A 25,740-nucleotide genomic window follows, 5' to 3' on the forward strand; every position below is an offset into this window, starting at 1 on the left:
ATCATAGTCATAGTCCATGATATTATTTCTTCCCAATAATTTTCTTCTACATAGAAGAAACAGTTACATCAGAATCTCCATGGGTAAGCCTAGACATTGAGATCTGGTGGTGGAGGGGAGGTGAAGGTTCTCTAGCTTATTCTATTTATAACTAATGCTGAGAATCATTAACCTCAGCTATGCTTATTTTGGAAACATTCATTATTCATTTTTGTGTAGGGCTCTTAATTACTCGAATATCATACAAACATCAGAAGTTAAACAGCACAGTTAGTAAATTTAGACTTACAATAATAGGGAAGGGTCCCCGGACAGGACCGAGTACAGGCTCCTGGTACAGCAGAAAGGCCTGGATGGGCATATCTCTCTTGGGCACTGCTTTCTGGGGAACAGGCAGAACTTTGGGCTGAGAAAGGGACAGCACGGACTGAGGAGGAAACATGACGGTTGGAGGAAGAGGCTGGGGAGGCTGGTGCATCCAAGACTGGAGCAGAGGCAGAGGAAGGTGTAGCTTTTCAATATCAGTGAGAGTCAGGCTCTGGCTTTCAGTAAAGGGCTCAACTGGATATTTAGGGAAGGGCATTTCTTTGTGCTTAGGAACCATAGTCTCCTTCACTTTGGGGACTCCCATTATTTCAGGCTGAAGGAAAGGCGGCACCACCACAGGGGTTTGAGTAAGAGGCGGGATGTTTTGTGGGAGGCTGTTAGGGATGGGCCCAGTGAAGGGATAGACTAGAGACTGTGTCTGGGCAAAGGGGTGGATTTTATCCTGGAGTTCATCCTGGAAAGAAGGAAAAAAACTTTGAGTCCATAATCCAGTTATAATTGTTATTCATTATGAATTATCCTCCTCTTTTTAAAACATAATTCAGTGAAGAGAGAGAAAGAAAATCTTCCATTTGGTTTGGTTAAGAAATTGTTTGGGGTCATATGAAGACTAATGAGTAAAATGCTCGCTGAAGGATTTCTCATTAACCCAACTTCCTTCACAGGTGAAATCAGAGGGTTTGGAGATTTCAACACTTATTCCACCTCTTCCTGAGTTGCCTGCAGAGTGGTAGCTACATACTTTGGATAATAGTACAAACTGATTTCATATAACAAAGAAAGATCTATTTTAAAAAGACTTAAAAAGTTACTCTGAGGTTTATTTTTGTTTTAATGAAAACTAAGTCTTAATATGTGTTTTTTTAATTCAAGGAGTTCCTTAACAATGGCCAACTTCTAGCACTACTTCTCTTGGTAGAAGGTGGTAATCTTGAGTCTTTAAAGGCATCAAGTTGTAAATTCATTTTGATTTAGAAAATATTTGGCCTAAGTGCCAAACAATCAATCTTCGATTCTAAAACAGGAAAGCTTAAATATCACAATTAGATAAATATGTTACCACAAGAGTAATATAATGAAAGAATTTTATGCTGTCCCCAAATCCTTATTTTTAAGTAAGTTCTGCTATTTAATAACTATGTGGTATGGTCACACATTTGTATACTCAATTGTTCTGTACCTCACTTCTCTCATCTGGATAATGGAAATACTTTTTAGAACTCTACACATTCATAAATGTGAGTATAAAAGCTATCAAATATAATATAAAACCATTGAATATTCACTGTGTGCCAGTTCATCAAATCTGGGTAATTATGAATATTCTCAATTTACAGGTGAAGAAAATGATGTACAGAGAAACATGAAGCCAAGGTTATACAGCTGATAAATGATCAAATGAGGATTAGTGCCACACTGTCACCCTACTGTCTTTCATCAGCATATCTATCATTAGAATAAGGGGATCACAGTCCCTAGTCTGGAATTGTTCCTACTAATATGCAGTTATTAAAACCAGGTATACCATTAGTAAAATGAATACATCAATAGTTATTCTTAGGTATTTATTCTATACTCTGAAATTTGATTATGTGTTTAAAAATGTGTTTATATCTTTAAAATATTTTCATTTTGTCAAAGTTTTCATTTCTTACACTGATATTTATATTACCATTCTTAGACTGAACATAATTATTATAAATCTTTTTATGTGTTATGTTTCATAATACTTCTCAAAATATACTCATAGTGAACAAATTACCTCTGTTTGCTGCTGTTCCTCACTTTGAAACTTCTCAATTTTCTGGTAAAAAAAAAATCACACATAAAGAAATGCTGTTTATAAAAATCAAACATGAAATTTTAAAAAATGTACATTTAAATATGAGGGTTTTACCTTATTGATGTGTGTAATAGATTCCTTTGGAAAAATAAAAATAAAATCAGGTTTAGCTTTAAAGAAAAATTCATATTTGTCAACATATATCAGAAAATGAAGACATTTAATAGGTTAATATGGACAGCTCATTTGATGATATCATTATTTTATGGCTGAAAGTTTATGTTCCACTATTCTGAATAAGGCTGTTGTATAAAAAGAAGATGATGCAGTCAAGAAAAAGAGGATTAGAGAGCATAGTACCCAAAGAGGCATTTAACATGCTAATCGGGCTTCCCAGGTGGTGCTAGTGGTAAAGAACCTGCCTGCCAATGCAGGAGACATAAGAGATGCAGGTTCAATTCCTAGGCCCTGGAGGAGGAGATGACAAACCACTCCAGTATTCTTGCCTGGAGAATCCCACAGATAGAGGAACCTGGCAGGTTACAGTCCATAGGGTCATACAGAGTTGGAAAGGGCTAAAGCAACTTTGCATGCATGCATGTCCCTCAATCACCCTGTTCTCTCCTTAGGAAAACAAATGATCTCTAATATTTTCATCTGGTTCTAAAAGAATAATAGTCATTGAAAATATATAATAATAACCACTAATGCACTTCTTAATCATTCTTCAGTTCAGTTCATTTCACTTCAGTCGCTCAGTCGTGTCCGACTCTTTGCGACCCCATGAATCGCAGCACGCCAGGCCTCCTTGTCCATCACCAACTCCTAGAGTTCACTCAGACTCACGTCCATCGAGTCAGTGATGCCATCCAGCCATCTCAGCCTTGGTCGTCCCCTTCTCCTCCTGTCCCCAAGCCCTCCCAGCAACAAAGTCTTTTTCAATGAGTCAACTCTTTGCGTGAGGTGGCCAAAGTACTGGAGTTTCAGCTTTAGCATCATTCCTTCCAAAGAAATCCCAGGGTTGATCTCCTTTAGAATGGACTGGTTGGATCTCCTTGCAGTCCAAGGGACTCTCAAGAGTCTTCTCCAACACCACAGTGCAAAAGCATCAATTCTTCGGCGCTCAGCCTTCTTCACAGTCCAACTCTCACATCCATACATGACTACTGGAAAAACCATAGCCTTGACTAGACAGACCTTTGTCGGCAAAGTAATGTCTCTGCTTTTGAATATGACATCTAGGTTGGCCATAACTTTTCTTCCAAGGAGTAAGCGTCTTTTAATGGCTGCAATAATCATTCTTAGTTCCCTGGTTATGTTTAGGCTTCTAATGAATGATAAGAAATACATACCCTCCTATAAGGATCTTCAGAGAAGGCAATGGCACCCCACTCCAGTACTCTTGCCTGGAAAATCCCATGGACAGAGGAGCCTGGTAGGCTGCAGTCCATGGGGTAGCTAGGAGTCAGACATGACTGAGCAACTTCACTTTCACTTTTCACTTTCATGCATTGGAGAAGGAAATGGCAATCCACTCCAGTGTTCTTGCCTGGAGAATCCCAGGGACGGGGGAGCCTTATGGGGTCGCACAGAGTCGGAAACAACTGAAGCGACTTAGCAGCAGCAGCAGCAGCAGCAGCATAAGGATCTTATGTCCTTTGTGAAGAGACAAAGTATATTGATGCACTATTTAACCAGCAGCTGATGACAGACCCAAAAAGAGTGGCGTAGGGTTAATATCTACCTCACTCCACCAGGCAGATTTAGGCCTATGCTCATTCTCACTGCCTCTTATTTACTAGATTGCTGGTATAATAATAAAATATGTCCATTTGCATGTCTGCCCACACTTTACAAAGGGCATCCCTCTTTCCAGTTCGTACTGCAGTTCCTAGTCAAAGTCTGAAACAGAAAGTGCTCAATAAATGCCAAAGCATGGAAGGAGGTTAACATAGAGAGTTCAAGACAGAAAAGAGGACTGTACAGTTCATTTAAGAAAAAAAGCAGGGCACAGTGACACAATTTCCAATAACAAACCCATTTAGAAATTACTAGAATATTAAACCTTCTACACATTTATTCCTTTAAAATATATACAGTGGAAATTGACAATAGTTACCAGTCAGTACGTAGCCACATTAGCTTAAAGAACACTGGAGTGGGTAGCCTATCCCTTCTCCTGCAGATCTTCAGGAATCGAACCAGGGTCTTCTGCATTGCAGGCATATTCTTTACCAACTGAGCTATTAGAGAAGCCTTAACTGCCCTGCTCCTGCTGCTGCTGCTGTCGCTTCAGTCGTATCCAACACTGTGAGACCCCATAGACAGCCGCCCACAAGGCTCCCCTGTCCCTGGGATTCTCCAGGCAAGAACATTGGAGTGGGTTGCCATTTCCTTCTCCAATGCATGAAAGTAAAAAGTGAAAGTGAAGCCACTCAGTCGTGTCCGACTCTTAGCGACCCCATGGACTGCAGCCCACTAGGCTCCTCCGTCCATGGGATTTTCCAGGCAAGAGCACTGGAGTGGGTTGCCATTAATGTAACACAAAAAGATAATACAGTGTTTCATTGCTCTAAATCTGGAAAATTGCCTCTGAATGAAGATTATCTTACCTCACTGCTTGAAACGCTTTCCACAGTCTATAAAGGAAAAATAAAAATTGACAATTAGCTGAGTCTTCTGTTAGATCATCAGAGACTGTTACTATTTTACAGTTAAACTAATTTTTTTCTTTGTATAAAAATATCTTACCTCACCAACTACATTGAGTTCTTCCTGCTAAAGAGAAGAGAAAAAAATAGAAACACTTTAGTTCCCACGGTCAACTCATTATTAAATATTTTTCCTACCTAATTTTTACTTGCTTTATTCAGAGCTATCTATTTCACAAATCTTTCTTTGGTATATTTTTGTTTTATCTTAATGAGTTTTTATGGATAACAGAAAAGGAGTTATTTTAATTTTTACTGAACACTTTTTATTATAATTATGAACATATGTATTATTGTTGTCTGATACGTCATCCTCTGGAGTATCATCCTGTGTTGAACAGACACAGGTAAACCTAGCACCCTACCATACGAGATACAAATATTTCATCACTGGAATAAGATATATTCATCTAGATTGTATATGCATGCAATTGTATTTGTGCAATATTACTCATTTTTTGTTCTTATCTGTGTTCCTTCTTGTTGGTCCGTTGCTTATTGGTTTATTTTCCTTTTTCTTTAGGGATTTATGGTACAGATGGTACAATACTATAGAAAGCACTTGACCCAGAGTTGTGGTCCTATAGGATACTGTTGAGATAGTGGATGAATGTAAATGACTTTTTAGCATTAAAAAAAAAAAATCTGAGATTGCGTATTATTTATACATTTACGATGTTGGTAATGCGATTTTCTACACATAGGCAGACAGTACTAGTCTTATTTATTTCAACAATTTTTTTCTGTATTTACCTCTCCTGCAAGGGCCAGAGCCACCAGGCAGGCAAGGATGAGGACCTTCATAGCTCTCAATTCCTGTGAATGGGAAGATGAGGAAACAGTATATTACTTGTCAATCTATTTTCTTATTTAAGTAAAATTACTTCCCTTTAAAAGAAACCAAAGATAGTGTATAATACAAATGTCCAAGACTGCAGGCTTCCAGGGGAGCGCAGCTTTGATCCCTGGTCAGGGAACCAAGATCCTGCAAACCTCATGGCAAAAACAAAAAGCCCTGTATTTCAGAAAAATATTAATAAACATTTTATCATATGGCCAAGGTTAAAATTTACTATTACTCATTAATCTTACATTTCAAGTTAATGTTTCACTGTCAGCCATTCAGATGTTTTCTGCTAACAGCCTATATCCTACTTCACTCTTTTTCATCTCATTCACAGTACTTATGAGTGTTTTTTCGGAAAGACAGAAAAGAAGTTACAAATATTTACAGAAAAATTAAGTGGTTGATTCACTTATTTTAAAATATTTATTTATTAATTTTTATTGCCAGATATTGCTTAGATTCTGGGATTAGAGCAGCGAACAAAATATTAAAGTTTCAGTTCTGTTGGAGACTCAGTTTTATTGAGGGGCATCTGATCAAACAATGTATATGAAGAAGGTCATACTTTATTTTTATCTTTTCTCTACTAAACCAAGTGATTTTCATGAATTTTTGTCTTATTCATATCTTTTATTTCCAGTAAGACTTCTGTTTCATTTTAGCATTTCTTTTATTTGTTCCACTGATCCAGATGTTTTCTTGGACTGACTAGATTGTTTCTTCTCTACTCAGTCTTCATCCCCACATGCCCAATGTCATCTCTCCTTTGTCCCACATAATTTCAGAGATCATACACTCTGCTTATTTTCTCTACATAGAACTGTGTACTTATCTCTTGGTGATTTACCACGGTGTCAGTTTCTCTGGCCCAGTCCCCACTTTAGACTACTTCTCCTTGGAGCATAAAATAAAATACATTATTGTTTTTGACCAAAATGTATTAAATGGTTTGTTTTGTTGCATTTTTATAAGTTCTTGAAAAAAAAAAGTTCTTGCCACCAACATCTCTTGACACACATCTTCAATCCCAGATTTTCAAACTAAATTAAGAAAATTTTTCTATATTTTTCTCATGGATGCTAATTCTTAATTTGTTTTACTTTATTCAAGATGTCTATAAACTTCTAAATAAATTTTTATTGTCAAGACTTCAAAAGAGAGTATAATACTCAGAGTTCATTACATGTAGGAAGGATACTATTGCATTTTGTTTATTTTATAACTAGCATTTTATATACCAATTTTTAAGCCATTTCATTACTGACTACTATACTTTGAGCTATAATGTCTGTCAGTTCACATTTTTCATTGTTTTTGTTTCCTGGTACTCTCTGTCCAACCTAGAATTTTTTTTACCAAGTAAAATACTTTCTCTTTAATTTACTTCTGTATTTCATGTATCTATTTTAATATTTTTGAAATATTGTAAAATAAATGATAAACTTGAAATTTGGATGTTCTGAGCAATTTTGATAAATATACTCTTCTTTTATGAATACCTTTCAAATAGCATATGTATCCTAACAACCCTCTTTATCTCTTGACTAAATATGCTAGCTCTATAAACTTTTTATTGGTAGAGCTTCTTCAGTAATAATTATTCAAATCCCCATATATAAATTAAATATGCTTGCCTTTATGGTTGAGGTAAGTTTAATCAAATAGAAAATATTTAATTCAAGAAAAGATCTTTTAATACAGCCTGTTAACTAGTCTTGTGCTAAAGAAAATAGCAACCACTGTTACTACATCTTATTATATTCCTAAAACATTTGCAGTCACTATAATTTTTATCAAATCTTTATAGTCACTTCTATTTTTTAACATATTTGCTGAAAATATTGTAAACCTTATCTTAAACACCCTTATTTTTAAGATCTATTTTAAGCAATTATGTTCTTTCTACATTTTAACCTACTCTGAAATAAAGATGAGTAGCAGATACACTGAAATTATATCTGAGATTCTTACCTTTCTTCCAAAGTAGAGGAGAAGAAGTGAAGGAGAAGCTGAATGGATAATGATCTGATTTTGTGGCTGTTTATATATAGTATTTAATGGCATGCTAATTTTGTGGTTTGAAATAAAACCAATAGTGGATTTGAATTCCTAGAAATCTGCATGATTAGAAAATGAATTCTTCCTATTTTTCTGCCCCCAGAAATTCTGGGGAGCATTTTAAAGGGAATAATTCACAATCTGATAAAGGAAATGAAATTGTCCAGTAGCTACAGATCTTGGCTGGGACGCACAGAAGTTTTGGCCCAGTCCCCAAATTATTGTAACCACAATGAGGTCTCTTTAGTATTCAGTGGGTCTTTGAGATTTTGGGGTAAATTCTAATACACAACAGAAATATACAGGCCACACAAAGAACACAATTTCATGCTAACCTGAATAGTTGTTAGTGTTTATGCTATAATGGAGAAAGTAACAAGCTAACAAGCACATGATGATAGCTTAGACTTGAAGAGCGAAGAGAGCATAGACTAAAAGGAAAGAATAGGCTCCCGAATATGGGGAAAAAAAAATTTTTTAAGTCACTAAATTAATCAAATGGAGTAGGAAATGCAATCCACTCCAGTATTCTTGACTGGAAAATTTCATGGACAGTAGAGCCTGATGAACTATCATTCATGGGGTTGACAAGAGTCAGACACAACTCAGCACACACACATGCAAACCAAATCAAACAGTGAATCTGGGTCATGATTTGCAAGGAAAAAGGAGTAGATGGAGGTGAGAAGAGAGAAAGAGAAAGGGGTCAGATAATGGCAGACAAAGCATGCTGTGACTCCAGGGAATGTCAATCTTATTCTCTAGATAGGGGGGATTTGTTGAGGGATTTTAAGACAGAAAGTAACATTTATTTAGAGAATACTTCTGTAGAACAAATATTATTTATACAAATTTATTAAAATGGGACAGCTCAAGTTTGGCCTCATATCTTTTATAGTCAATGTTTATCAGCTAGTATTCATGGAAGGGCAAATGAGGGAAGGAAGAAAGAAAATGAAAGCCCAGACAGGAGGAGGGTCTTACCCTAAGTACTACAATAGAGTCTGAGCCAGACCTCAAGTACGTTTTATTAATAGGAGCCCATTTACAAAAGCAATCTTCAAGTTTCTTTGCCTCTTTAGTGATAGATGTTCATAAATGTAGTTGTATTTCACACTACTCATTTTTACAAGGTTTGTTTCATCTATTCATTACCTTCAATATATATATTCACGACTTTGGGACAGATAGATGATCTTCTAAAGTAAGCACTTTGACATAATTAATAATTTTTCTTCACAATATACCTTGCATTTATATCATGCTGAGATGTGTGTTAGATGGTAATACATCTTACTGTCATACAAGTCTTGTATTGCTTAGAAAACCCAAATCAACATCTACTATGTATTTGGATTATTCAGCTAATATTCATTCTAAGACTGCTCATATGGACCCAGGAGGAAGTCAGGAAAATAAATGATGAAATGAACTCAGTGTTATAGATATAACTAGAAAAGGCCTTGGCTACTTCATATGCCTTTATTTGTTAGCTTTTGGTGGCCAAGGCCACAGGCAAAAAAGTGTGATTTCTGAGAAAAGGAATACAAAAGAAAGCATATCCTTCCCATTCAACATTTCCCTTTTATTTTCTCAGGAAGATGCTTTACATATTATGCAATAAACACAGCATTTCCTTATGACTGTCTCTCACCAATTTTGAATTATATTAATTGATAGAGTTATGGATTCGATTGGACCAGAAAAGTAGGTAAAATCTTGATCAAGGAAGTCCTTAACAATATACTAAAGAAAGAAGCTTGTCCAAGGGAAAATTAAAAAGCCAGCAATTTAAGATGACCTCAGGTACCACTGTCCAGGTAAGCCTCAGAACACAATGACCAGTAAGAAGCAAAGTGCCATATGGGCAACTCGAATCTTTGCAATGTTACCTAAGAGTTTCCATTTTTATAAAGCAAAAGAATTTCATATGGGGAAATTTTATTAGATAACCCTGGATGAGGAGCAAGATATAGTCAAAAAGTAACATGCTCTAGTACTATTTTTTATAAGCATGATTTGTTCAGCCAAAGGTTTTTTTCCCATATTGGCCAATGAATCTGAAATATGCAGTCCTGAGATTTGGATATATTCTAGCTGAAACCATGTAAATAATATCCTCAAGAAAGAAATCAATAGAAAAGCTGGATGAAGAGTACAATAAAGGGACCAAAAATATTCAGAAATAAGAACTAGAGGAGATTTGGGAAATCCCTGGTGAGTCCAGTTTAGGATTTTGTACTTTCACTGCAGTTGGCATGGGTATAATCCCTCACTGGGGAACTAAGATCCCATAAGCTGTGTTGGATGGCCAAAAAAATAAATATTAAGAGATATCATTCATAGAATATTTTAAAGATATTTTAGAGAAGAGGAAATTAAGGATTTGAGAATTTGTATTACTTTTTCAAGATACTAAAGCTATTTAGAGATAGAGCTATTACTAAAAACTTCAGTTTCCTAAAAATTATTTGAAGCACTGTTTAATAAATTCCAAAATATAGAGGGAGGAAAATAAAATACTGAGGATTCATATAATGATTCAGATTTAGAAACACTATAACATAGAATTAGTGAATTCTGACAAATTATTAGGTAGGAGTAGATAGTTCAGCATTACTCATATAGATGGAGTATTTAATCCTTTCCATGAGATTATCCAAATATAATAATTTCCTATCTATGTGAAGTATAACTATTAAGATTAGTTTATAAATTAAATCAAGAACCAGAGAATAAGAAAAATGTTCTATGAACCAGCAGATACTATGAACGCATAAAACCCAGAACCCTGATTCATAGGACACACAGCTAATCCTGATTATTCTTCCTTTACATATGACCATAGAACTTCACACAAGTTCAAGATACATTTGTTGAGCACACCAGTATCAGTTCAGTCACTCAGTCATGTCCGAATCTTTGTGACCTCGTGGACTGCAGCACGCCAGGCTTTCCTGTCCACGACCAACCCCTGGAGCTTACTCAAACTCATGTCCATTGAGTCGGTGATTCCATCCAACCATCTCATCCTCTGTCATCCCCTTCTCCTGCCTTCTATCTTTCCCAGCATTGGGGTCTTTTTCAATGAGTCAGATCTTCACATTAGGTGGCCAAAGTATAGGAGTTTCAGCTTCAGCATCAATCCTTCTAATGAATATTCCTTGATGTACTCCTTTCCCAATTTGGAACCAGTCTGTTGTTCCATGTCCAGTTCTAACAGCTGCTTCTGGACCTGCATACAGATTTCTCAGGAGGCAGGTAAAGTGGTCTGGTATTCCCATCTCTTGAAGAATTTTCCACAGTTTGCTGTGATCCACACAATCAAAGGCTTTAGTGTAGTCAATAAAGCAGATGTTTTTCTGGAACTCTCGTGCTTTTTTGATGATCCAATGGATGTTGGCAATTTGATCTCTGGTTCTTCTGCCTTTCTAAATCCAGCTTGAACATCTGGAAGTTCATGGTCCATGTACTGTTGAAGCCTGGCTTGGAGAATTTTGAGAGTTATTTTGCTAGCATGTGAGATGAGTGCAATCATGTGGGCGTTTGAACATTCTTTGTCATTGCCTTTCTTTGGAATTGGAATGAAAACTGACCTTTTCCAGTCCTGTGGCTACTGCTGAGTTTTCCAAATTTGCTGGCATATTGAGTGCAGCACTTTCACAGCATCATCTTTTAAGATTTGAAATAGCTCAACTGGAATTCCATCACCTCCACTAGCTTTGTTCATAGTGATGCTTTCTAAGGCCCACTTGACTTTGCATTCCAGGGTGTCTGGCTCTAGGTGAGTGATCACATCATCATGGTTATCTGGGTCAGAAGATCTTTTTTATATTGTTCTTCTGTATATTCTTACCACCTCTTCTTAATATCTTCTGCTTTGTTCAGTTCAGTTTAGTCAATTCAGTCGCTCAGTCATGTCCAACTCTTTGCGACCCCATGAATTGCAGCACGCCAGGCCTCCCTGTCCATCACCAACTCCTCCGTATAATTTCTGTCCTTTATTGTGCCCATCTTTGCATGAAATGTTCCCTTGATAGCTCTAATTTGAGCTCTCTAGTCTTTCCCATTCTACTGTTTTCCTCTATTTCTTTGTATTAATCACTGAGAAAGGCTTTCTTATCTCTCCTTGCTATTGAGCACATACTACATGCTAGACCAGTATTTTTCAACCGTCATATTATTGATATTTTGGGCAGAAGAATTCTTTGTTGTGGGGGTTTTCTTAATGTGTTGTAGGATGTTTAGCAGCATCCCTGGCCTCTACCACGAAGATGGTAGTAGCACCAACTGCACAGCTTTTAGAATCAAAAATGTCTCAAGAAATTTCCCAATGTTACCTGAGGCAGGGGGTTGCAGACTCATCTCACATTTATAATGACTGTGCTAGAAGACTTGAAAGGTCACACAATGAAAAAATGTGTAGATGTTTTGATTCCTGCTTGTAATCAGATAATAAATGTGAAAGGACATATAACTATACTTTGTCATGAAAGTAATTTCCCCACTCCATAATCTCATCCTTCCTACTCTCCATACCATTTCTTATCTACTTAATAACCCCTTTTTATATCTGAAGCAAAACATTATTTGATATCATCAGAATCTAGGACCCAGTCAGTTCTTCAATGCCTTTAAATTCAAATGTCTGTATATCCCTCTTTTCCACCTTAAATTTCAAGGAAATCACTAGTTCACTTTTTATACATATACCCAAATCCCCTACTTGTCTCTGAGTTTACTATACTGTCTTACCTAGATCATATCACAGATTAATCCAAATTCTACCTTCTGCCTCTGTGAATGTAGCTGAGAAAAATAATACTCAACATGACAATTATTCTCACTATAAAATGAAGTTCAGCAGTCACCTTACATATCCATCCCAACTTTCTTAGACTGTTACTTAACATTCAAAGCAACAGCACCTCTACTTATGCCTTCCATTGATTTCCTCTTACTCTCAGATTAAAATCCAAAACTCATTGAAATGACCTAAATACCTTACACCACCAGGTGTTTCTTTGTTCTATATATTCTCCCTCTGACTCCTCCTCTGTCCGCTGGCCTCTTGCTATTCACTGAGGAGAACAGATGAGATGACATCTGAGAGCTTCCCATTGGTTGTTCCTTAGTCTGAGATTCTTTCCCCACTCTACACTTATGTCTCTACTTACTTTTTCTGTGAGGTTTTTCCTGGCCATGTTACCCTAGAACCAATCACCTGACGTTATAGAGGGATAATTGAACTATAGAATGTGTTACCCAACAGACATTTATTTATTGTGTTCTAGATGCTGGGAAGTCCAAAACCAGGGGACAGCATAGTTGGATTCTATTGTACAGGCCTTCTTACTGGCTTGCAGACAGATGTCTTCCTCCTGTATCTTCAGATGGTGGAGAGAAAAAGCCCTGGAGTCTCTACTTCTTCTAATATGGGCATTAATCCATTATAGGTTTTCCACACTATGACCTCACCTAAACCTCAGTGGTAGCGCTAGTGGTCAGGGACCTGACTGCCAAAGCAAAAGACATAAAGACGCTGGTTCGATCCCTGGGTTGGGAAGATCCCTTGGAGAAGGGAATGGCAACCCATTCCAATATTCTTGCCTAGAGAATCCCATGGACAGAGGAGCCTGGCATTGCTACAGTCTATAGGGATGCAAAGGGTTGGACACCGCTGAAGCAAATTAGTATGCAAATCTCAGTACCTCTCAGAATGCTCAACTCCAAATAGAACAGATTGCAGGGTAAGGTTTCAACATATGAATTTAGAGCAACACAAACACTCAGTCAAAAACATAAGGTAACCTGCTTAAAGGCAAGAATAGGAGATTATTTCTTTGTATATTTCCAATACCCAGAAGGTTTGTGTTACCTGGTAGGTCATCATATGTTGTTCTGTATTTGTCAGCTGCAGTACTTTTCATTTCAACAATCCACACAGGAATATACACACAAATTTTTTTTAGTTTATTTTTTAGCTAAATAAACTGTTTTTAAAAAATTGTAACAAACTGTGCTGCTGCTGCTGCTAAGTCACTTCAGTCGTGTCCGACTCTATGTGACCCCGTAGACGGCAGCCCACCAGGCTCCGCCATCCCTGGGATTCTCCAGGCAAGAACACTGGAGTGGGTTGCCATTTCCTTCTCCAATGCAGGAAAGTGAAAAGTGAAAGTGAAGTCACTCAGTCGTGTCTGACTCTTCGAGACCCCATGGACTGCAGCCTACCAGGCTCCTCTGTCCATGGGATTTTCCAGGCAAGAGTACTGGAGTGGGGTGCCATTGCCTTCTCTAGGCCATGCTTTAGTGTAGGAGAAATATAGAAATAGGAGGAGAATGAAGGAGGAGGAAGAGGGGAAAGAATAAGAACAAAAGGAGAAGTAAGAGAAGGAGAGGGAATTTCAGCATAAATATCACCATAAATACCCATTCACAGGTCACATTCTTATGCCCCTAATTTAATGTCACACCTGTGATACAGCAGCATCTCTTACTCAATTTTTTTCCTGTAAATAAAAGACCTTGGCATTTTCAAACAATATGGTGGTTGGTTATAGAGAATATATGTCTGTCTCTCTCACTTATAAAGTATCCAGGCATATTCTGGTTCCTCAATCTTCTGAAATAGCCTACCATTCCTGGAGGTTGAAGCCATAAGTAACACATGAGGGCTATTCCTGGGTTTAGAGTCCAGTATTCTGAGCTCCTACTGTCATACACATGGCCCACACTTCCTACCATATCAAAGCAGAAAATGATGAGTGGAATAAAGCCTCCATTTTGGTGTCACAAACTAAAATATGGATGAGTGCCAGGGTCCAGCCCCGGTGGACCTAGGAATTAATTGCTTAATTAAAGATATAGAGGGAGATTAGAAAGAAATAGTGTAGTAGGAAAATTAGTGGAGAAAAAGAGGCTGAATAACTTGGTTTATGTGGGATACCAATAAAGCTTTGAGACAAGAAGCTTGCACCACCTACACAGGCCACCAGCGCCCACTTGAATATCGGAGGGTGCCCCGCCTTGGGCTCCCTCTCACATGGAACTTAAAAGCCAGGGCAAAATTAGCACGCTTGGCGAGCACCCATGCTCCAGATGGGAATTCAGTCAGAAAAATGGAGAACAAGAAAGAACAACACTGGGGAATCAATCTTTCCGGAAACTGATCCGATTTCTTTATTTTTAGGTTTGCTTATATACTTTTTGTTATACATAGGGATGAATACAGAGTCACATGGGGTCAGCAGACTTGACCTTTATCAAAATCAGGTGCTTCATATAAAAGTATACAAAGGTCTTAGGGGTTTTACATCATCTTCTGGCCATGAGGCCTGCTGACATGTTATGACCCTTTCTGATAACGGTCAGTCAACCAGAAAACTTATTTTTTCCAGGGGTGATTTTTTCTTAAACCAAGCACCACCCTCCGAAGGTACCAGATAAAGTTGCATTCCTATAGGGTGAGGGTGTAGGGGGTTATAATCAAGAAAAGGAATTTACTTAGCCTAAGGTTTAACATGATTAATATCAAAGGTTAATACTTATTTCTCCCATATGCTAGTTATATTCATTATAAGGGCAGGGAATATGGAGATTTAGCAGCAAATATTGGCTCAAAAAATGAAAAACCCTTCATCAATATAATTCCTAATCAACCCACTATACTAATAATTTCTAACTTCCTAAAAGAATCTGCCTTTAGTAAGTCTAAAACATCTCATGCCTCTCACAGTTGGGAGGCTGTAAACAATCACATGTGGCCGGATGAACCTGTACAGGCAGGCTAGATAACCTTCAGAGGAGTGGGTAAGTTGAAATACTCTTGTCACGCCCAGGAATTTTTATTAACTGGAGCTGTAGGTTAACTCCTTCTCCAAGAGAGGTGATGGGGGAGAGCCCTCCGTAAAGTCAGAGGTGTAGGTGAGAGCATAAAACAGTAAAGTAGGCAGACTCTGGTTTGGGGGGTAGATGCTTGGGAACAGGGGGTTTCCTGAGGCTTGATCCCGCCTTTGCATATGCCGAAGCCTCCTTCCTCATGACCTTTGCCATGGGCAGAGTTCCTCATGCTGGCACCAGGCAGATGAGTCAAATTTAATTGTAAACTTTAAATGTGTTTTGCCATCTATCAATTTTTATAAACTGAAGTCTGTGTTTGTTGCTGTTGTTGTTTGGTAGGGCCTTTAGAATATTAGTTTACTTTTTGTTCTCTAGGCTATGAGTGTCATAATTCAACTAGAATAGTGCCTGCTGCTGCTGCTGCTGCTGCTAAGTCACTTCAGTCGTGTCCTACTCTGTGTGACCCCGTAGACAGCAGCCCACCAGGCTCCCCCGTCCCTGGGATTCTCCAGGAGGAACATAAATTAAAAGAATAAAAAAGACATAAATGGAGAAGTGGGGAGTAAGCAGTAAGGGAAGGAGAGAGAACGAATAAAGGAAGATAAAAAGAAAGTCACTTGACAATCCAAAATGAATAAAGAAGGACTTATTTTAAAGATCAGACTTATCAGTGATTCCTAACCTATATATCTTTTTTCTATTGAGAATATACTAGAGACTGGATTTGTTTTTTTGCATTTGAGAAGAGACCTCATATATACCTGAGGAATAGAAAACAATGAAATAGAGAGAGAATTGTTCAAATTGAATTGGATTTTAATGCTTTATTTACCTTACAAAAGGATTTGTATCATTTTATATGCTGTTACTGCTGCTGCTGAATCACTTCAGTCATGTCTGACTCTGTGCAAGACTGCCCTCTGCCAGGCTCCTCTAACTATGGGATTCTCTAGGCATGAGTACTGGAGTAGGTTGCCATGTCCTCCTCCAGGGGATCTTCCTGACCCAGGGATCAAAGCCAGGTCTCCTGAGCTGCAGGCAGATTCTTTACTACTGAACCACCAGGGAGGCCCACCTTATATGTTACCTAGAATATAACACTAATGTCTAGTGGGGATGATCAAATATAACATAGAAAACTCACGTAATAAATATTTCCTGTGATATAGAGCTAAATCTTAATTCCTGTTATAAACCTCAATTCCTGACATAAAGCTAAACCTTAAAGGGTCCAGAGAAGAGACAGACATACATTAGTCTATTATGTGGTTTCTCAAACTTTAAGATACACAATCACCTGGAGATATTGTTAAAATGATATTTCCAAAACATCTCCAAGATTCTGTTTCAATATTTCTGTAAAGAAAACTAATGAATTCGCATTTCCAACAAACTCTCTGGTAATGCTGATTCTGATCATCCCACGTGCCACATTTTGGATAACAGTATGGTGGCTTACGTGGTAAACAATTTGCCTGCAATGCTGGAGACCCAGGTTCAATCCCCAAGTCATGTAGATCCCTTAGAGAAGGGAATGGCAACCCACTTCAGTATTCTTGCCTGGAGAATTCCATGAACAGAGGAACCTGGCAGGCTACAGTCCATGGGGTCCCAAAGAGTTGGACATGGCTGAGCAACTAAAAAAAAAAACATGAGGATATTAATTAATATGCTTATTTTCCACTAAGGATAAATGCACCCCTAAGACTCAAAGGAAGTAAATTCATTGAAGATATATGCATCTACTTACTATGAGAGATAGAAAGTACTGAGCTTTATGGTCATTTGACTTTAAAATTAATAATTTTATCAAACAATACCCCATAGGATTACCAATTTTTACAAGTATTTGACTTGACAAAATATTCTAAGTCAATAGAAAAAAAGTACAATTTAGTAATTTGTAGGAAACACACTTAACTCCATATCATTATCACCATTTATTAGAAAGCACATAAAGTTTTAATTAGATGATTTTATTTTTGGTATATACTTATTTCAACTTGGGCACACATCTGTTGAAATAGGCTAGATGGTGTTTTACAGAAACATTTTTGCCATTCCATTTATTTCTACACTTGACTTATGCTAACACACTTTGCCTTTGTCTTATTCACACTTGTCTAGACTAACGGGGATTAACATTTAATGGGTCCACTGGTTTCCTGGCCACTCGCTTCACAAATTTCTTTTGTAAAATCACCCTGTTAAGTTTATTTTTAGTGTCTATGGGGACAGACTTTAGGAAGTATTTTCAGTTCTATAATAAGATCTCATCACTGATGTAATTATAAAAACAAATGAAGGATTTCAAGGTATTTAAACACAGCAGTTTTCTAGCAAAGAACATCTCCTGAAGCATCAGAATCTCAGCTTTCATGACTGGTGAGTCTCATTTTTGGGAAAAAGTTAACATACTCATGTATAATATAGTATAATGTCATTTGCAATTTTTTGATTGCTAAAATTAATTGGAAACCATATATAAACTGTGTGCTATTTATTGATAATTTTGCAAATAGAAACAATTTCAGTAAATGATATTTGGGATCATAATTAAGGCAGAGTTTAAGAGAGGTTTAGGAGGTAGATTGGTGCTTGTCATTCTACCTCCTAAACCTCTCTTATAATTATATATATATAACAGCAATCTAAATGGTCAGCCTGACACTTTTTTTGTCCTTCTTGCAGACTGAACTATTCACTTTCATGCTCTCTCATTTTTGTTTCTCTGCAGATCACCCACACTTCACTTACCCACTTGCTGTATATTATGTAACACAACTTATGCTTTTACTTTCTTAAATATCTCCATTCTCTTGGTCTATTTAAGATGTTCATTTTCTGTGTGTTTATAGCACTTTAAGTGAAGTCTCTCAGTCGTGTCTGACTCTCTGCGACCCCATGGACTGTAGCCTACCAGGCTCCTCCATCCATGGGATTTTCTAGGCAAGAATACTGGAGTGGGTTGCCATTTCCTTCTCCAGAGGATCTTCCTGACCCAGGGATCGAACCTGGGTCTCCCGCATTGTAGCCAGACGCTTTACCTTCTGAGCCACCAGGGAAGCCCTCATAGCACTTTAGTATTTCCAAATCAAAACACTTACCTTTATTTATCAAGATCTCTACTGGTTTCTAAGTTCCATGATGTCAAGAAATGTGTTTATGTGTTTCAATTGTCCTTGCATTTCTAGTCTGTTTCACTAGGCTTTGGAACATAGTGTGATGTGTAAATGAAATGTTTGGTGTGTAAATGAAAGAGTGAATGTGCTACTGATTTTTCACATATGCTTTCACAGGACTCCACCAAATATGAAGATCTTTATCTTGTCTTTATTATGGCTCTCATCCTAACCATGATTGTAAGTATACTGGGAATTTTGAAAAATATGTTTTCAAAATTAGCCAGTGTCTTGTTTCATGTGTTTTGGTCTATCTATATGTGCCAGTTCAGGAGACATCAGAGACATGGGTTCAATCCCTGAGTCAGGAAGATCCCCTGGAAGAGGGCATGACAACACACTTCAGTATTCTTGCCTAGAGAATCCCACGGATGGAGGAGCCTGGCAGGTTACAGTCCATAGGGTCACAAAGAGTCAGAAATGACTGAAGTGACCTAGGATGCATGCACGTGCACTTACCTGAACAATGCTTTAGAAATTTTAATGTTTTTAAATGAATATTTTCCTTGAATTGTACTACATAAATTCATTAAGGATTTAGAATATATCTTTAATATACACATGTATAGTGTCACTTCCATACACAAACACTAAACACACAGAGACATAAAAGTGTAATAATCTTAGGGTGAAAATTAATTTTTTTAAATAACCTCATAAAAATGTGAGTCTGAGGTGCTAATAAAGACATTTAAATACTGAAAACTCGAAATCTACGAAATGTCAGGGCTTCCCTGTAGTGTTATTAACTGCTTTGGGTCACTAGGCAAAACTGACCTCTCTGAATTGCTCTCATCTTCCTCTAAATTTGTTTCTCCTTCTGTGAAAGCAGTGGTAACTTTCACTTTGATATTCTTTATGTCTAGTTACTATGATACTCTTCAAGAAAAAAGAGGACTTCTGTTAAGCCAATAAGTTGTCATGGATCTTTCAAAAACAAATTGGTTATTTATAGCACAGTAACAGATTATTTTTTATAAAATAATAGAAGTAGAAAAAATTTTAAAGTAAGAAGGAAACAGAAAAAAACTTTATATCAGACCCTATTAGCATAACTAATATACAATGTAAGTAGCTTTTAAGCTACTTGAACATATCTGCATAAAAAACATTTGACTTGAGCAAATCTAAACCTTAATTTTTATTTTTATTCTCCAATTCACAGTGATACATTTGTCTCTTTCAACAAAAAAGAAATTGTTCCAGAGTGAATCGCTACTTGAATGTAGCAAATTAATAGTAGTAAAAGTTTTCTCTTCATATTTCTTCTCATATTAAAGATGTTGTTCAACTAACAAAAAAAATTTTTTTAGTGTATCAATTATCCAAAACTTTACGTCTTTGTTTAATCAGAATTGTGGCAGCTAAATATATGTTTACACTCAATTTATAACTGAGAAATTAAAATGTTAACTATTTCCTTCTTTTCTTTTTTCCCAGAGAGCTGATTCATCTGAAGAGGTAAGACACTTTCCTTCACTGGAATATTTGAAAATAAAACATGTATTTAAATGTTAATCTGTTCTTTACCTTAACAGAAATGTCATTGGAAATGGAAAAAACATCATGTATGTATTCCTCTGATAATGTGGTATAGCATAGAATATTTTCTACTAGGAGTATTTATTCTATAAGAGAATACATACTTATCTCTGAAATATATCTATACAATGATTAGCTTAAGTATACATTGAATTATCTTTTTATGATACACTAGGTAAAGACCCAAAAGACTTGTGTATTATTACTGTTTACATAGAAACCTATAATGCCACCCTGATAAAGCCAGTTATTTTCTAAGAAAAGTTATTTCTGTTTAGTAAATAATTGCTTTCCTCTGAAGAATATTGAAATTTTTATTATACTAAGTACAATATACACCTAAAGGATCATAGAGGCTGCTAAAGAACATATATTATGTGGTCAGTTACCATTTTCTGATTCTTTTGGAAGGTAATGAATTCCTTAATGTATGTTAGTTGACAAGTTAAAGAAGAGAGACAATTTCATCTATTTAACATTTTTCTTAATGAAGTGTATAACTGGTGTCTCATATTATTTTGACATGTCATATCAGTTTGATAGGTCTCCAGAATTCTTACTAATACAGTAAGTAGATAAATTCAAATAGCTTCAAAAAAAAAAAAAGATGCAGAAGGAGAGATGGAATACATTAACAAAAGTGAGTATTAAGAATGTAGGAGTTTCAAGAGACAGTATCTCATTTATAAATAAAGAATGAGATGTAGCAAGTCCACCTAAACTGGAGCTAGTAAATTCCTCCTCCCTGGATTTAAGAATGAGCAAAGTAGAAATTTGAAGGTAGTAATATAAGTAATATTAAACCATTTGTGAGTGGTTGGCTATACTCAATGGATCCATGTATATTATGAGACAACAAAATTGTTGATAAACAGTAAAAATATAAATGAATTATTGTTCTTTTAGTACTTTTAAAACCGTTATTCTTTTTTAAAAAAGGTGAAACCTATCTAAAAGTTTGAAAAAACAATTGTATAGATAATATATAAGGTCCTACAAACATTAATAACCTGTTTTTCATGGAAATTATTATAAATTATTTGCACTGTCATTGTCTCATTCTCTATAATTTCCTCCTTCCTTTTGTTTGTATACAGAGAGGATATTTTCAACAATACCAGTCATATCAACAATATCCACTAAATTATCCTCCTGCTTATCCATTTCCTTAAAATGCTGCTTAGTAACTATAGGACATGATTAGAGAGGTAAGCCAGGTCTAATAACATTTAATATTCTCCAAAAGTATCAATGATGACAGTTAAAAACAAAGAAAAACATAAGACATCAAACCAGAAGAAGCCCATTTGAGAAATGCTGCCTAGCGTAGGTCTTCTAAATTGTATGTACTTATCTAAATATTTCAAAAAGTAAACATCTATCTAGGATGGTAAAGAAGTGGGCTATGGTGACCAGAACACCTTGTGGTTGTATGCTGTTCCTGACAATTTCACAACCTTGAACTTTTCCTAATCTTTTCTAAACTTTAATTTTCCCATGGAAAAAATAGGTATTATAATAATTCTTTTTTGGGGGGAGTATAGCTTTTTTACACTGCTGTGTCAGTTTCTGCTTTACAGCAAAGTGAATAATCCATATGTATATATACATACACTCTTTTTTGGACTTCTCTCCCATTTAGATCATCACAGGGCACAGAGTAGACTTCCCTGTGTTATACAGCAGATTCTCATTGGCTGTTTATTTTACACATGGTATATTAATTATGCTTAATCATTCATCATGTCCAACTCTTTGTGACTCATTGGACGGTAGCCGGCGGTTCCTCTGAGAATACTGGAGTAGTTGCCATTTCCTTCTCCAGGGGATCTTCTCGATCCAGGGATTGGACCCATGCCTCCTGTGTCTCCTGCATTGCAAGCAGATTCTTTACTTACTCAGCCATCAGGGAAGCTCTACACATAGCAGGGTACCCATCAGCTCCAATCCTTCAATTCATCCTTCCCCTACTTTCTCCCTTGTTATCCATACATATGTGCTATATGTCTGTGCCTCTATTTATGCTTTGCAAATAATATAATCTGTATCATTTTTCTAAATTCCACATATATACATTCATAAATGATATTTGTTTTTCTCTTTCTGACTTACTTTACTCTGTACAACAGTCTATAGGTCCATCCGTATCTCTGAAAATGACATAACTTGTTCCTTTTTATGGCTGAGCTTCATTTCATTGGCTGCTATCCCATTGACTTTCACTCAGATTGAATTCCTTCTTGCCATTAATGACAGGACAAAGACATTTACTTGACTCCCTAGGTATAGATTATAACAAAAGACATTTGAAAAAGGAAGGATGTATTAAAAATATTATTTGGGAACGATATCTTTGGATGAGGTGTATAAGTCATGTTTAAGCAGAAGGGCAAAGGGATTGAATAGAATAGATAGAAAACAGAAAAATACTTTCTTTCTAGGGTAAAGTGAGAAATGTAAAGGTTGGCAGAAACTTTTAGGGGAAATTGGGTAGCCGGAAGGAAGTGATCAGCCAGGTCTGACAGAAAAAGTGTCCACTCTGGTCAGCTGACACTCATGATAATTTGATAAGAGGACATATTCCACCATTTAGTGCCTTTCCACAGCTGGGAGCAAGCAGACATCAGGGCACCTTGGAAGGCAGGAAGGGAGGGGATAACAAATGGGCAATTGTGAACACTTGGTCAGGTACAAATGAGTATACGTTAATATAACTCAAAGATAAAAAAGCATAATGGTATTATTAATGACTTTATCTGTAGTTCAAATTTAATATAGTGTTTTCTCTTTATCCACAGATTTTTCACCATGATTTTTCCTACTCTTTCTGTTGTGTTGAAAACCCATCTTTCAAATGAATAAAACAAAGAGAAACAATTCAGTCAAATAGTTGCAAAACACACACTTGGAATCAAATATCAATATTTTAAAACATAATAGTGATATTCTCTGAACTATATAATTGGTTTCTACTTTCTTGTCTCTGTTCAAATATTTTGAAAAAATTTTTAAACCTACCATACATGCTTAATAAATTGATCTATCAAGCATATACTAGGTATCCTGTTGTATTATGTCCAAGCACTGTGATAGCAAAGTACCAAAATCACTTAACTGAGTAAGAGTTTGAGGGTAAGTATATATCCATGAAGGCATCACCTCCATCAACTCCATATACATATCCATCATCAAGAAATATTTCCACCCACATCCTTTATTATTATTTGATTATTATTATTTTATGTGATTGTGGGTGGTAAGAACACACAATAGATCCCTCTTCAGTTCAGTTCAGTTCAGTTCAGTTCATTCGCTCAGTCGTGTCTGACTCTTTGCGACCCCATGAATCGCAGCACGCCAGGCCTCCTTGTCCATCACCAACTCCCGGAGTTCACTCAGACTCACGTCCATCGAGTCAGTGATGCCATCCAGCCATCTCATCCTCTGTTGTCCCCTTCTCCTCCTGCCCCCAATCCCTCCCAGCATCAGAGTCTTTTCCAGTGAGTCAACTCTTCGCATGAAGTGGCCAAAGTACTGGAGTTTCAGCTTTAGCTTCATTCCTTCCAAAGAAATCCCAGGGCTGATCTCCTTCAGAATGGACTGGTTGGATCTCCTTGCAGTCCAAGGGACTCTCAAGAGTCTTCTGCAACACCACAGTTCAAAAGCATCAATTCTTCAGCACTCAGCCTTCTTCACAGTCCAACTCTCACATCCATACATGACCACAGGAAAAACCATAGCAAGAAAGTAGGGAAAACCACTAGACCATTCAGGTATGACCTAAATCAAATCCCGATTATACAATGGAAGTGAGAAATAGATTTAAGGGACTAGATCTGATAGATAGAGTGCCTGATGAACTATGGAATGTGTGACATAGGAGACAGGGATCAAGACCATCCCCATGGAAAAGAAATGCAAAAAAGCAAAATGGCTGTCTGGGGAGGGCTTACAAATAGCTGTGAAAAGAAGAGAGGCAAAAAACAAAGGAGAAAAGGAAAGATATAAGCATCTGAATGCAGAGTTCCAAAGAATAGCAAGGAGAGATAAAAAAGCCTTCATGAGTGATTCATGCAAAGAAATAGAGGAAAACAATAGAGTGGGAAAGACTAGAGATTTCTTCAAGAAAATTAGAGATACCAAGGGAATATTTCATGCAAAGATCCCTCTTAGCAAATCTTAAAGATAAAATACAGCATTGTCTTCTAGGTATTATTCAGTAGGTATTCAGGACTTATTTATCTTGCAGGACTGAAACTTTGTATCTTCTGACCATTACATTCTTATATTCCACTTCTCCCCAGTCCAGGGCACCATAGTTTTATTCTATATTTCTGTGAGTTTGACAAGTTTAGATTCTACACATAAGGGATACCATAAAATGTTTGCCTTTCTGTGTCTGGCTTATTTCTCTTAGCATAAAAATTTCAGGTCCATCCACGCTGTGGATGACAGATTTCTTTCTTTTTAAAGCTGAGTAATGCATTCCACTGTGTCTATACACCTCATATTTTCTATCCATTCTTCCGTGAAGTCAGATTTAAGTTGTTTCCACATCTTGGCTAATATAAACATGCCAGAGAATATGAGGGTACAGGTGTCACTTTGAGATACTTATTCCTGTCCTCCAGATAAAAACCCAGATATAGGATGAATGAATTAGACAGTGGCTCTAATTTTGATTTTTTGAGACACCCCTGTATTTTCCCCAGGGGTTACAAGAATTACATTTCCAGAGTACACCAGGGCTTCCTTTTCTCCACAGCCTCAAGAGCACTTGCCTTCTTCTGCTTTCTGCTTTTTTTTTTTTTTTTCTTTTTAAGCAATAACCACCATGATAGGGAATCTTACAACAAGAAACTTTGGCCCTCCTGCCCTTCGTGTTGTTCTTATCTTGTATTTTAATTGGGTGCACATTGAAATCCCCACCATACAGTGTATTAATATTAGGTTTGTTTTTTAAAATATTTTACTTTTGGAGAGTTTTAAAACATGAGTTGAGACATTTCATTTTTACCTATTTACCATTTTCAATGTGCTTCCCTTGAATAGATACAGATTTCTGCCTAATATCAGTTTACTTCTGCCCAAAGGACTTTCTTGAATTTCCAGTAAGGCAGATCAGTTAGTCACTAAGTTATTCAGTTTTGTGAATCTGAAAAAAAGTTATTTTATCTTCCTTTTAGAGGTACTAACATATATTCATTGGTTATAGAATTTTTTGACAGATACTTTCTTTTGAGTAAAAGAAAGTGCTGCTAATCCCTTCTAGTTAGTATATTTGGCAAAATCAAGTCAGTTGTCATTCATATCTTTGCTGCTCTATACGTAATGTCTTTTTCATGCTTTCTTTTTAATGTTTTCTTTAAGGCTGCTTGCAAACAATTTGGTTATAATGAACTATTTTTTTTCATGCTCTTACCATCATTTGTTGAGCTTATTGATCTATGG

General features: G+C 36.6%; 1 protein-coding gene across 1 annotated transcript; it reads right to left on the reverse strand.

Annotated features, from left to right (window-relative positions):
• Window positions 1–250: 250 nt before the first annotated feature.
• Window positions 251–7,675, reverse strand: CSN2 (casein beta). Its single transcript, XM_040237323.1, has 7 exons — window positions 7,640–7,675; window positions 5,575–5,637; window positions 4,862–4,888; window positions 4,723–4,749; window positions 2,225–2,248; window positions 2,090–2,131; window positions 251–781 (listed from the first exon to the last, which is right to left on the reverse strand). Exons 2-7 carry the CDS (start codon window positions 5,623–5,625, stop codon window positions 251–253), a joined length of 702 nt encoding a protein of 233 aa, XP_040093257.1. The 5' UTR covers window positions 5,626–5,637; window positions 7,640–7,675.
• Window positions 7,676–25,740: the final 18,065 nt, after the last annotated feature.

This window comes from Oryx dammah, unplaced genomic scaffold (genome assembly GCF_014754425.2).
Source record: "Oryx dammah isolate SB20612 unplaced genomic scaffold, SCBI_Odam_1.1 HiC_scaffold_3, whole genome shotgun sequence".
NCBI classification, from domain to species: Eukaryota; Metazoa; Chordata; class Mammalia; order Artiodactyla; family Bovidae; genus Oryx; species Oryx dammah.

Excerpts from the sequence above, each read along its gene's own strand:
- CSN2 (XM_040237323.1), bottom strand. The coding sequence starts at position 5,625 with ATGAAGGTCCTCATCCTTGCCTGCCTGGTGGCTCTGGCCCTTGCAGGA. Across the intron at positions 4,889-5,574 it reads CTCTGGCCCTTGCAGGAGAG|CAGGAAGAACTCAATGTAGT; the intron begins GTAAATACAGAA and ends TCTTCTCTTTAG. Across the intron at positions 4,750-4,861 it reads AACTCAATGTAGTTGGTGAG|ACTGTGGAAAGCGTTTCAAG; the intron begins GTAAGATATTTT and ends TTTCCTTTATAG.